This window comes from Pollachius pollachius, assembly GCF_949987615.1.
Source record: "Pollachius pollachius genome assembly, chromosome: 11".
Taxonomy (NCBI): Eukaryota; Metazoa; Chordata; class Actinopteri; order Gadiformes; family Gadidae; genus Pollachius; species Pollachius pollachius.
Genome location: NC_136944.1, coordinates 11,308,824 through 11,322,629, shown reverse-complemented (window position 1 = coordinate 11,322,629; position 13,806 = coordinate 11,308,824). Strand labels below are relative to the sequence as shown.

At 44.0% G+C, this 13,806-nt stretch overlaps 1 protein-coding gene across 3 annotated transcripts in view; it reads right to left on the bottom strand.

The window, feature by feature from the left end:
• septin9a (septin 9a) overlaps positions 1–13,806 on the bottom strand; it is a 72,224-nt gene that overhangs the window by 26,899 nt on the left and 31,519 nt on the right. For all 3 annotated transcript variants that reach the window (XM_079746067.1, XM_079746069.1, XM_079746068.1), the window contains one exon: positions 5,841–6,608. In XM_079746067.1, coding sequence (XP_079602193.1) covers positions 5,841–6,608 — 768 coding nt within the window. The remainder of the gene's footprint in view (positions 1–5,840; positions 6,609–13,806) is intronic.

Genomic DNA, 13,806 nt, shown 5'->3' with positions numbered 1-13,806 from the left:
CAATGTATGGGTGAAGTCATAGAGAACCCTTACATATTACTATTACCTCAGATATTTAGTCATGTATGAAAGCAAACCCTTTCATATAAAGTTGGAATCTAATTCAGATTCAGGTCAATAGGAGCAGGTAGGTTGGTAGGTAGTTAGGTGTGGGGTATATGACCCAGGACCTTTTGTCTGGAGATCGAACACCCTAGCCACTACGCTTTCCTGACCAAAGGTCAAAGAGATTGTTTAACCTATAGATCCCTTAGTGGTGTAATACTCATGAGTTCAGCCTTCAAATTAGCAGGGAGGAAGGCAGTTTGCCATCTTGCTGAGTGATGCCTTCAGAAAGACTTTGCTGGGCCTCAAACACCACTACACTGAAGGTAGGAAATTGAACGCAACAACCATGCCAAGTTGAGGGACTAAAAAGTGTGATCTTGAGCCACCCACTGAAAAAGGTTATTTTGTCTGCGATGTAAAACAATGATTAAAAAGTTGAAAGATTAAACAACTAAATCAAATGCATGAGCTGCTGATTTTGTCGCAAGTTCCATTGTTTTTATGAGTTCGTGTTTACAAAGGAGCAGTATCAAAACACCGTTTAAATTAAGAGTCTTTCCATCAATGCTCCCCATATCCCAGCCAGTCAGCCACTCTCTCTATCCCCCTCTGTGGTGTGATCACCTAGGCTGTTTTCCAAAGCCCCCTCCCCCCCCACCCCCCAGAGGCCACCAGGCTTCCCTTGCTCACTTACACGTAAGCCCTGCAGCTCCAAACTGGAGCTGCTGGTCGATCCAACAGCACTCGGCTCTTAAGCCGAGTCAAATACAAGAACACAGAGTTACGTACAAGAGCACCACTGAGGACACAGACTTTAGGTTGCGCCCAACTCTTCGGTTCAAGCAGCCGGTGGTGGGTGTTGATGGGTGGGTTGATTGTGATGACAGAGATATCCTTGACTGAGTTTATTGGGTTCAGAGACAGCCAAGATGGTGGACAGCAGAAGCTGTTGGCTTTGCCGGCCACCTGAAGGATGTTAGCTGTGCCCAAGGGCATGCATAACACACAGCGCCCTGGTGAATAGCACTGGCATGAGTCCATGACATGAGCGATGATAGGAGTTGTACCTGTCAACTCAGAAAGGATAAGTTGGGGAATCGGGGGACATGATGCTGGGGGGAATCATTGACTATAAAAATGATAGAAGAAGCGGTCATGACGTAACCCAATGGCTTACAGAAGTCACCCAATGGCGTATTCGATTTCACATTATGGGCACTGCCATTGCTTGACATTTTTTTGCAACCAGCAGAATACGCGATCCATATTTGGCACATTGAGGGCAGAAATTGAATGGCCACCCTGCAGTAGTTTATGGTACCTCTACAACTTTATAATTTGGAGTTGAGCTAGCCACGTAGATTCTAACCAACCGAAGAAAATGATGTATGAACTTTATAGAAGAAGAATGAAATACAAATTTTCCCATTGAGTTGAAACGGTTACCAGTCTTTTGGATCCCCTTCACAGGGAGCTCCCAATAGTCCGCTAGTTAAACTATGGTGTTCATGTGAAATGTTTGGGAGAGCAGAATCAGCACAGAGAAATGTTGTCTTTGTATGCCTGGTCTTCCATCAACATGTCATCATCATGCAGTATATACAATGTGATCTCTCGCTCTCTCTAGCTCCCTCGCTCTCTCTAGCTCCCTTGCTCTCTCTCTCCATCTGTTGGTTATTATGAGGGATGCAGCAGTGTACACAAAACACTAGGCTGGTATACATCTTCATCATATATATCTACATAAACGATGACTTAAATAAATCAGAGAGAATAATAAGCTGAATTCCCTTCAGTGCCATTCCTGGTTTCTTATTTTTTTAATTTATTTGCAAATGACATCTGACTGAGATGCACAGTGTGTGGGAGTTCTTGACTCACTGCCTCCTGCCTCACTCCTTGTGAAGCTCCCAGACAATTTTGAATGGTCTTTGCTTGACAATCCTCTCAGGGCAGCTGTTATCCCTGTTGCTTGTGAACCGTTTTCTAACACACTTTCTGCTTCTTCTCAACTTTCTATGAATATGATGGGATACAGCTCTCTGTAAACAGCCAGCTTCTTTAACGATAACCTTTTGAGGCTTGGCCTCTTTTTGGAGGTTGTCTGTACTGTCAAGTCAGCAGTCTTACCCACGATTGTGAAGCCATCTGAACCAGACTGAGAGACCATTTAAAGGCTCATGAAACCTTTGCAGGTATTCTGTGGAAATAAGCTGATTAGAGTGTGACATCTTGAGTATAAAATATTGCATTTTTTCACAATATTCACATTTTCTCAGATACAGAATTTGGGGTTTTCATGAGCTGTAAGCCATAATCATCAAGATAAATATAAATAAAGGCTTGAAATAATCCACTATGGGTGTAATGAATCTATGTAATATATGAGTTTCCATTTTAAATGTAATTATGGAACTTTTGAATGTACATCTGAATAAATTCTAATTTATTCAGATGCACTTTATTGTCAGACCGACCATGCAACAAGTTACATAGAGGACCAAAATTGTTTCCCCATACTCCAAATGTGCTATAAATATATTTACCACACAACATATAACATATAACATAATAACATGATAACATAATAGTGCATAAAGACAACAAATAAACACAAAATATACAAACAGTGCAGACAACTTCACATGACACCGACGTGTGTGAAATAGGTAGATACCACAAAATTAACATTCAAGGCTCACATATAATACAGGGAACACAGAGTTTGCGTGTGGCTGACGGATGTCACAATCTCTGTGTTCTTCAATCTACCTATCGAGTCTTAAAAACAAAATGGCGTCGACGCGTGATCTACTCATGGTATTGTTTGTATAAAATGTCCTTTTTAATAAACAATCTGTACACTTACAAAGTTCTCAATGCCTCGTTTTATATGTTAAGACACTTATTATACTACCAAAGAAGTGTCGGGCTACTTTTAGCCTTTAAAGTGGTTTAAAATAGCGATTTAGTTTTTACCATAACCAGTGCCCCCATCGTTCCAAGTTTATAGCGTTTTAATAGAATCCGCTAAAAACAGCCAACTGAAGAAAGCGTCTACATGCGGTTTTTGTGCTCCAAAACGAACGTTTCAACTCGTTATCATACAAAACATATCCGAAATCCATTTTACACCGGAATTACCCTTTAAGCTCTGAGCATCACCCTACTCTAGAATTGCTAGACCATTGTTCATCTCCATGTCTTTTGTCTTAAATGAAGGTCATACTAATGACCATTAAAACTTGCTTCTACGTTTCTGACTTGGCTATTGGCTATTGGCTAATGTTTAGAACACAGAAATGCATTATGATTCCCAGGTTAATGTATAAGCAGACTCTGCTGCTAAACAAGCTGCATTTAAACCTTCCCTGATGGCCTTAGAAGGCCTACATTTTAAAGCCCGTGCAACCTGACTAGTACCAGTCCTCTCACTTGGTGATGTGGCTATACTGCAGAATAGTGCCCACACTTGAGAAGACAGTCTAAGATCAGCTGTGCACCCTTGGAGCCTAGCTTGTGGTTCCACCCTGATGGTAAGTTAGAAGCCCCTAATTTTTCCTTCATGCTCTGTTCTGGCTGGCACACGACTCTTCACATGGAGGAACCATGCTGTTCAGTCACAACGGTCCGCACCAGGACTCTGCTCCAACTGGACAGCATGATAATAAAGGTTTGATACATGTTGAACATGTCATTCAACAGGTAAGATAACCCAACTCACCATCATTCTGCACCATCAGGATCTTTGTGACTATATTCACACACTTTCTTTTAAACCCTAACCACTTTCCTCAAGAGACTTTGTTTTTGCTTACAGACGGACCAACATTGTAATTCTGGTTAAATAAACACATACATCTCACATAATACATGCATACAGTCGAATGCATGCGATATATAAAAGCCATAGCTACATTACACAGAGTATAAAGTTGTTAAGTTTAGAAAGCTACGCCTGTTTCTAGTGAAGCATTGCAAACATGGAGAAGCGTTGCCAGAAAATTAGAGCAGCCTCCTGCAAAACGTACCTTCCCTGTGTGTTCAACCAAAAGATAACTGCCGTTCAGGAGAAATACTGATGCTAAATAACTCAGTCATTGCATTGAAGTGCAATAAAGGTTTGCATGAACTTGACCATTACTATGTGTCGTGAAGTGTTCTTTAAGAAACTATGGGTCATGACCCTTAACTGAATCAAAAATAACAATTTGTTTCTGGGAAGGGGGGCATGGTACATCTCCCCAAAGGTGGGTAATGGAATGGAAAGACCTTGGGATGCCCTGACCTCCCCTGCTGATTCCAAATGTGACTCGCCGTCCCAAGATTGCGGCACATTACCACAGTTTGACTTATAACTCATTTCTTGGTTGAGGTTGTCAGAACCAATCCGTATGGCAGTGGGCTTCCAGGAGACCACTGGGCTAAGGGGAGGAGCTGGGTTTAGGAGCACTGGCGTGGGCTGACCGCCACATGTTTTGCAGGTTAGTCAACAGTGGCCGGGGCTCAAAAGCAACAAACGGGGTCGTTAGTGAGAGCCAGCGCATTTATACTTGGTTTACCTCATCCTTGCTCGACATTTCAAGTGTCACATATTCATGAAAGTGCCCAGGCATTATGTCATCGTTGATTGACCACATGAAATGAGCAACACGGCGACGTCCAACATGGGCTAAATTATGTCTCAATTTAAAACAAATCAAAAGGAATATCTGTTTACAAAGACATTGTCTGAAAACACAGTGCTGGACAAAAGGCAGTGTATAATGACCGCTGCAGAATGCACAGTATATCATGGAGCCCCTCCATGATCACCACTTTGTTTTTCCAACCCATGCTGGAGAATCTGATGAGCTAATGCTTGGCCGCTGGCATCTTGCTAACACTGTACGTGTCTCTTCATTATAGCCAACCTCAGGCCGTTGCTGCAATTCTTCCCAGGCAGGCCTACATTCACAGAAAGCCTCACAAGTAGACTTGATTTCCACCTTGTATAGAACTTTAACTCCCTCATAAATACATGAGGGATTGCAGAATATAAATCGTGCTGTTCAGAAGTTTTCAAAGCAGCAGAAATGCAATGAGAGCGGAATTAACAACTTCACCACCAGGTGTCATTAATACCCCTCTTCATATTCATTTCCGGGCTGCTTATTTCAGACAAGGAAAAGGTGAGGAGTGTGCTTAAAGCTTAGTGTTCAAAGTGTGCTTATATAATTATTCTGGATCTGAACAAAATATTATGAAGTCAAAGAATATAATTCAAGTGATAATACCATCATTCAGTCAATATTACATTGCATTATATAAGAGCCAAAAGGCATTTGCTGTCACATAATTGAATCCAATGCATTGTAAAAACTGAACCGAGTGTGAAAAAAAAAAAAATGAGTGTGTCAAAGCAAGAATGGAAAATGAGATATCACAGGCAAATACGTTTGTTAAGCGGGACATGTTGCATAAATGTGTGCACGAATGCATTGGAATCAGAAGTGTTATTGTGGTGTTCGGAGCACTAATGCAGACACATCAATCTACAAAAATGATTATTTACATTAGAGATAAGAATCTCTGAACACAGCCCTAACCAAACATTCAGTACATGCAAGTTGTATAAAATAAACTATTCTCCCCTTTACCTTTATTTGTACATAACCCACTTTAGTTTCCTCAGATGGCATTTACGAAGCGGCGGCGAATGCAGTGTATTTCAGACCAAGCCACCATCAAACAATAACAAACTACAAAACAAAAATGGAAAAAGCAAAGGCCCAACGGGGACAGGTACTCACTCTCTGCAGGTCTGGAGGAGTGGGTCTGGGAGACGGGGAGCTGAGCCCCCTCCCCCCGGGGCTCTGCCACGGCGGGAGGGGGGCTGCTCGGCCCTGGGGGTGGATGGCTGCCGCCCTGGTTGCTGTCGCTGTTGTTCTCCAGCAACAGCGGATCCTGCTGCCTGAACACAGGCATCTCTGGCCTCCTGGAGCTCACCTCCGTGGGGCTGGGCGTGGCAGGCTCCGGCCTCTTCTGCTGGGGGGGCTCGGGGATCCGGGTGCTGCAGGCCGCCGTGGAGGGCTGGGAGTCCGTCCTCCTTGGGGGTGCGGGGGGCTCCTGGGGGCGTGTCAAACTCAACTCTGCCCGCCTTTGGAGGGAGCTTGGGAGGGGCCCGGAGGAGCCGCTCTCCGGGGGGTTACTCCGACTGTTCAGGCCTACCTCAGGGCGCTTGAGGCCGAAGCGGGCGATCCCGGCACTGGGGGAGCTGTCGACCTGCTTGGAGGAGACCTCGATGGAGATCTCCGTGCGTCGGCTGGAGGCAGCATCGGGGTTCCGGCCTCCCGATAGGTCGATGCGCCTAATGCCCGTCTTTGGGGAGCGGGGATTGGAGGGCTCGGAAGGGGAAGTTCTGGAAGAAGAGTAGTCTGAGTTGCGGGAGCCGAGGTCGTAGCTCCGCTGGCTGGACATGGAGGAGTTGGACGAGCGCAGAGGGTTGGTGGTGCGGCGGGTCAGGGGCGAAGTGTGAGTGGATGAGTCTGCCTCCTCCACCTCAAACGACCGCTTTAGCGCTGAAACACACAAGAAGGGCCTCATTATTACAAAATACAACAAAAAAGTATAATATTGTATCCAGCTTTTTATCAGTACATAGGCCTTTAGCAGAAGAGCCTTAGGTATTTGGATTGGACTGTTAATCTAGTAGGCCTATGCCTATAGGATGTTCTGATGGGAAGTCACTCCTAAAAATCATGTGATTCAGGATGTTGAGAAGCAAAACCCTGAAATTGAGAAGGTATCGATGCAACAATGCCATTGTGTAGACCTACATTGTCTATAGAGCTGGAAAAGGTCCATACGAAATCAGTCTAAAAAAAGAGAAGTTGCCACGGTGGACATCACTAATAAACAAATATTTCCAAAGAAATTTACGGAGGCATAACCTTCCGAATACTATTTACAATTTAGACAGAGGTGCCAAAGTGGCAAAGTTACAACTTTGAATGAGCATATCCTACCCGATTTAACACGCTTCACACAGCTTAACAGCATAACGGTGAACTGAAAAATAACTTCCTTTTACAAATGATTTCCGCTCCTTTAACTTAAACAAACTCAAACGAATGGCGTCAATGGGCACCTGCTGCCCCTGGCTTTTTTCGACGAAGAGTAAAAAAAATCTAAATAAGGTCACTCATTTGCATATTTATGATGAAACAAAATTGTATTAAAATCCTCTTATTGTGTAGTGGCTACTACAAAGTTAAAGATATTAATTAAGTAGGCCAGTTTAGACATTAAAGAGGACCTCGTCTGTAGTGTACAAGTATACACTTGCAGTGAAAGTTTTGTAACTAGCCTGAATTTGCCCATCAACGTTAATATAGCGAGTAGAAATAAGACATGTTCGACTCTCAACTCATTCAGCTACACACGTCTTTATCCAAATAATCAGCCCAGCAATACCAGAGCAAGCAATTGGCATGCTTTCGCAAGATGGGCGAGGCTACGAGGAAATCATGCCTGCTTTGTGTTTGTGTGTGTGTGTGTGTGCGTGTGTGTGTGTGTGTGTGTTTGTATGTATATGCACCAAACAACGTTGATGCAATGTCAGATATACCTTAATGGTGTAATGGCATCGTTTTTTCAATAATTTTGCTAGTAGCAATGAATGCTCTGTGAGTTGGTTTTGGTGAAAAAAAAATTCTAGTGCTCCTGTTTCACATTGTTCTAGTGGGGTGGAGGAGGAGGGCGGGGAGGAACGACACGATTTTGGCTCTTACTCATAAATATTCATGACATGCAAATGTATCACCTCTGATTGGCTAACAGCACTGTCCGTCACAGCAATAAAACCAATTAAACTTCCAGAGAGACTCAGAGAGAGAGAAGGAGAGAGAGACACAGAGACAGTGAGTAGGAGAGAGAGACACAGAGAGAGTCAGTAGGAGAGAGAGACACAGAGAGAGTGAGTAGGAGAGAGAGACACAGAGAGAGTGAGACACACAGAGAGTGAGTAGGAGAGAGAGACACAGAGAGAGTAAGTAGGAGAGAGACACAGAGAGAGTGAGAGAGAGAGAGACACAGAGAGAGAGAGACACACAGAGAGAGTGAGTAGGAGAGAGAGACAGAGAGAGCGAGAGAGAGACACAGAGAGAGTGAGTAGGAGAGAGAGACAGAGAGAGCGAGAGAGAGACACAGAGAGAACCACTGGGCTCCTCGGGGGTTTCTGGTTGATTGAATACAGAAAGAAGAGCCGCCTCTGGGCACCGCAGCCTGGGCACTGTGGCCGGGGCATCGAATCAGAATATAGTGAGTTACTATTCGTTATTAATTACATTCAATTTAACTTAAACAATTTGTATTCTTCCTGTTAATCCTGGTAATGTTTCTAAAAAAGAATGAAAAAATTGACTCCTTAATAAATAAAATGTAGTATGCCAATCCGTATATGTAAAGAAAAGACACATATAAGAAGAATCTTTGCAAATCAGTCGCTTCTCTTTTTCAAAAATTATAACCAGTGCTTTGGGATCGCTCATAGGCCGTTCAACACAACACCATAAAAGAGCATGAGCAACAGCAAGACAGCTGAATGATGTACTGGCCCCAGCTCCATAGAAATATGGGTATCACAACGCAACCCCTTCTAAGTGTTTATTATGATTTTGTTAAAAGCAAATTTCTTAAAAATGTGCTTTTATTCAAATAACTTAAATTGAGTTAAACTTTGTTAGATACATGTTTTTGCGCAAAGAAGCTACAGGCGGTAGACTGCGGACATTGTGGATTGAACCCATATCCTTTTGGCTGCGAAACCAACACCCTAACCACTGGACTATTCTAACCTACATATGAAGAGTGGATGTTGATGTTTAATGGGATGTTCACAGCTGAAGAGTGAAGAGTGAGGAGATGGTGCGATTTTTTTGCAGGGAGCTTCAGATTCCAGGGTGTGTGTTATGGTGAGTTTGATATAATGATGTGTTTGGCTAAAGTGTGTGTGCGTGTGTGTGTGTGTGTCTGTGTGTGTGTGTGTGTGTGTGTGTTTGTGTTTCTGGATGAGGAGCCCCAATACAGGGTTGGCCTCACAGACACAGTGGAGACAGAGGCCCTGTCAGCTGCCCTTCTTTATGAGCACGCCTTTGTGTGAGTTTGTGTGTGTGTGCCTGGGTGTGTGTGTGTGTGTGTGTCTGTTATGTGTGTGTGTGTGCGTGCTTGCATGTTGTATGTGGGTGTGTGTCTAAGCGTAATACGTATGTGTGTGTGTGTGTGTGTGTGTTTGTGCCTTCCTGCATGCCTGTCAGTGTTCATGTGTGTGCTTGCATGTTTGTGTGTGTGTGCTTGCCTGGGTGTGTGTCTGTGTGCATTCATGGGTTTCCTTAACACAACTACAGTGTTGCCATTTCCTGGTTATGAGTCAGAACCAAGTTGTTCTCCTCAGCTCAGGTTCTTAATCATGGAGCCATTCTCATTGGGCCTTGTGGCATCTTTGGTGGCTGGACATATGATGTTGCAAAACATTGGAGATGATTGATATACTGTTCTATTGAGGTCTATCACTTTTACAACGACTTTTACCCACAGGTGACTTCCGACTTAGCGAACTATGTAGTGACCAGGGCAGGAATTTCACCGGCGGCCACGACGGCGATGGCCGTGATGCCTTTCTGAAAATCCTATGCCCATCGGCCACTGGGGCCTTGGTGCCCCGCGCTCTGCCCGTTAAATTTTTTTCTTTCCCCCCGTCTGTGCCCTTTCCTGTCAAATCCACCCCGGCAACGGAATGTTAGTAGATGTACTTGATTGGACAACACAACAGTAACGTAATCAACAAGTGTGAAAAATAAAAATCTAAGCGTTATTCCTACAAGAAACACACCTACTTAAGGCTGACCAACTGAGACTCTCTAGACCATTGATTGGCCAGATGTTTCATTATGAATTTGAGATTAAAACACGGGGGACAGCCATGCTAATTGGAAAGAAAGTGCAGTTCATTCCTACTACGTCTATCTCAGATCCCAATGGTCGCTACATAATAGTAACAGGCATGTTGTATCAGACACTGGTTGTCCTGTTTCTACACATAATTGGGATGACGTTAAATTCAGAAAAATCTTTTGTCTGAGCTTCCTGATTTGAATGCCCATAACTTGATACTAGGAGAAGATATAAATTGTGTTATGGACCCCGATCTAGATAGATCTAGCACCAGGACTGCTGTACCCTCAAAGATGTCGCAGGCCCTGTCCACTTTTATGACCAATAATGGTTACATTGACCCTTTGAGATTTTTGCACCCTACAGTCAAACAATACTCTTTCTTCTCCCATGTCAAATACTCCTACAAACACATTGATAACTTTTTCTTTGATAAGGCTCTATTACCATCTCTGTCATCAGTAGTAATAATTAATTATCGTGTGCCCCTATTCCTCAGCTAATTACTCTACTATAACAATATCGGACCATCTTTGAACTTATTTTTTTAGATCTAAACCGAAAGAGGCTTGCATCTGGAGACTAGACCCTACCTTGCTTGAGTCTGCTGAATTTTGTAATGTTGTATCGCAAGCTATTGACCACTTTTTTGAGACTAACAGAACTGATGAAACCTCACCCTCACTGTTATAGGTGAAACGGCAGCGAATGTGAGGGGCATAATTATCTTATATACTGCTCTTGTTAACAGAAAACGCCTCAGAACGCAGCAGGAATTAGTGGCTCTGATTGCAGACATTGATCGTCGATATGCCATAGCTCCTACTCCGGAACTCTACAAAGACAGACTTGGTTTTCAGACTGAGCACAACATTCTATCCACCAAAGATGCAGAGAGTCGTTTGCTTACGTCACGGAGCACTTTATATGAACATAGGGGCAAGGCAGGATGCCTCCTGGCCTAACAGTTAAAGAGCAGATCCGCCTCACAATCGATATCAATAACATGTGCTCTTCCCCACAGCAGCAGCCCGCCTCGCAAGTCTTTTTTGGGGGAAAAAACGCTAGTCATAGGGGACTCTGTTATATGTAAAGTTAAACTAGAAACGCCAGCGAAGGATATTTGCCTACCCAGGGCGAGGGCTCCCAACATCGAAGCTAATCTAATGGCGCGGTTCCACCGTGCGGTTAGGTATGATTAGTTGCGGAACGGTTCGCGTTTTCACCGCCAAAAGTGGGTGGGGTCCGATGGTCATCCGGTTTAAACCCCGCCCTACCATAAGGGTAATGTCGGCGTTGGAAACGCGAGCCGTAACTGAGCTGCGCCTAACCGCACCTACACTAGTAGACCTTAACGTACTGGGCCTAAAGGCACCGCCCGGTGGAAACGCGTCATTAGGGTGCTGGCATGCAGTCAGACCACGTATACTGTAGAGTTAGATTAGAGGCACCAAACATGACACTAGTTTCGACAAAACTGTAGTTCATGTCGGCACCAACGATACTATGATGAGATAAACTAAGGTCACAAAATGCAACATAGTTATGCTGTGTGACTTTGCCAGAAAGATGTGTCGGCATTGATTAATTCTCTCTGGCCCTCTACCTGACAGGGGTAATGATGAGCATTGTAGTAGATGACTGTCTCTAAACCAATGGCTGGCATGATATAGTTCAGAGCAGGGCTTTGGTTTTGTAGATACATGGTCCTCTCTATGGTGCCGCCCTGCTTGCTGATGAGAGACTTCACCCTACTGGGTTAGGCGCCTCAATTATGTAAAAAAAAACAGGCGTGACTCATCCACTCACACCTGGGATGCAGGAGATTAGCAAACCTGCTAGCAACTATGTTGCTAGCAGGTATACCTGCTAGCAACTATGTTGCTAGCAGGTAACACTGAACCTGGCAGACTAGTAACTGAACTAGTCTGCCAGGGTGATTTAGCACGTAATGCTAACACTGAGGCGCCTCCATGTTTAAGCGCTCACAGAGACTGGAAAACAGTTGCTGTGAGAGTTCAAACACTGGAGTCTTCCATTGCACCTATGTGTACTGTGATGCTGCATCGCGCTGTCTCGAGGTGTAAAACCTGCAGTGGAAGGCTTCGACATACACATGTAAAAATCTCACTATTTCTCTAACCTCTTCAGAGTGTAACCCTAACCAGACTCCCTCTGAAATTAATAGATCGGAAGTTCTCAGAATATTAGATCGCTTTCAACTAAAGCGCCTCTGGTTTAGGATCTTATTGTTGCTAATAAGATAGACATCCTGGGCCTTTGAGAAACCTGGTTAAAACCAGATTAGTTTCTACCTTTAAACGAAGCTACTCCCCCGAACTACGTGAAGTGGCCCTAATATCTAACTCTAAGCTTAAACTTAATCCGTTGCCTGTGTTGCTGGATCTCAGTGCTGCGGTCGACCACAGCATTCTTCTTTCCCCTCTTGAGTGCTATGTTGGGTTCGGGGATTTTGCTCTTCGCTGGCTTGATTCTTACCTCACAGATATAACACAATTTGTTCTCTGTGAGGGTTCAGGATCGAAGCATTGCAAACTACACCTTGGTGTTCCACAAGGGTCGGTCCTTGGTCCATTGCTTTTTGCAATCTATATGCTTCCCTTGGGCGATGTTATCCGCGGCTATGGAATCAGCTTCTATTGCTATGCGGATGACACCCAACTCTTTATTCCTGTAGATTAAGGGGACTCAGCCCAGGTCCAGAAGGTTGAGTCCTGTCTGGCTGCAGTGAAGAGTTGGATGTCAAAGAACTTCATGCAGCTTAATACTGGGAAGACAGAGCAGATAATTGTCATCCCAAAGCAGGACCAGAGAAAAATTGAGGCAGTCTCGCTGTGTTTGGATGGCTCGGTCATCCCGCAGAGTGCCTGTGTCAAAAATCTTGGTGTCCTGTTTGAACCTCTGCTCTGTTATGATCAATATGTTAGAAGCATAACTAGAAATGCCACCACGAAAAGTCTCGTGCAGAATTCTACAGCTAGACTATTGACTAGAACGAGAAAATTTGATCACATTACCCCTATTCTCGCCTCTCTGCACTGGCTACCATTAACTGCCGGAGCGGATTTTAAAGTGGTACTGCTAACCTATAAAGCCCTGCATGGATCAGCACCATCCTACCTGAAGGACCTTTTCATTCCTTATAGTCCTTCTCGACTCCTCCGGTCTTCGGGAGCTTGCCTTCTTTCGCTACCAAAGGTTAAAAAGATATCAGCACGTTCGCCCATCGAGCACCCTATTTATGGAATAGTCTACCAACTGTAATCAGGGAAGCTGACTCTGTCGAGCTATTTAAATCAAAGCTGAAAAAGCACCCCTACATCCTTTCGTTTGGAACATAGGGGTACCAAAACGATGCTGATGTCGGGAATGATATCAAATGCGTTGATGATGTGTGTCGGTGTCTGTCTGATCATGATAATGTTTCTGTTTCTGACAGTATTTTGTTCTTGCTTGTCTTGGCTGTTACTATATAAGCAGCAGTCTACATTTCCACTATGCACCTTTCCCTTCTAAATCATTATCCGTCCTCTTCTAGCGTCATGGGCGTCAGTTTTGTTTGAAATGTGCTGGGGACAGAGCGATTTCGGATGTGCATTTTCAGAAGTGGTGGGTACAATGAGGATACACTTTTTTTTCTCTTTAGTGCAGGTAATGAAAGGTTCTGAATGACGGCACACCCATGTAGCTTACTACTGAATAAAATGTATACAAAAAACTAATGTCTGACAGGTTTTATAAAGAAAGCGTTTCCAAAAAGCATTGGCCATATGACCCACTATGTTCTGCTCCATGTACCCAATG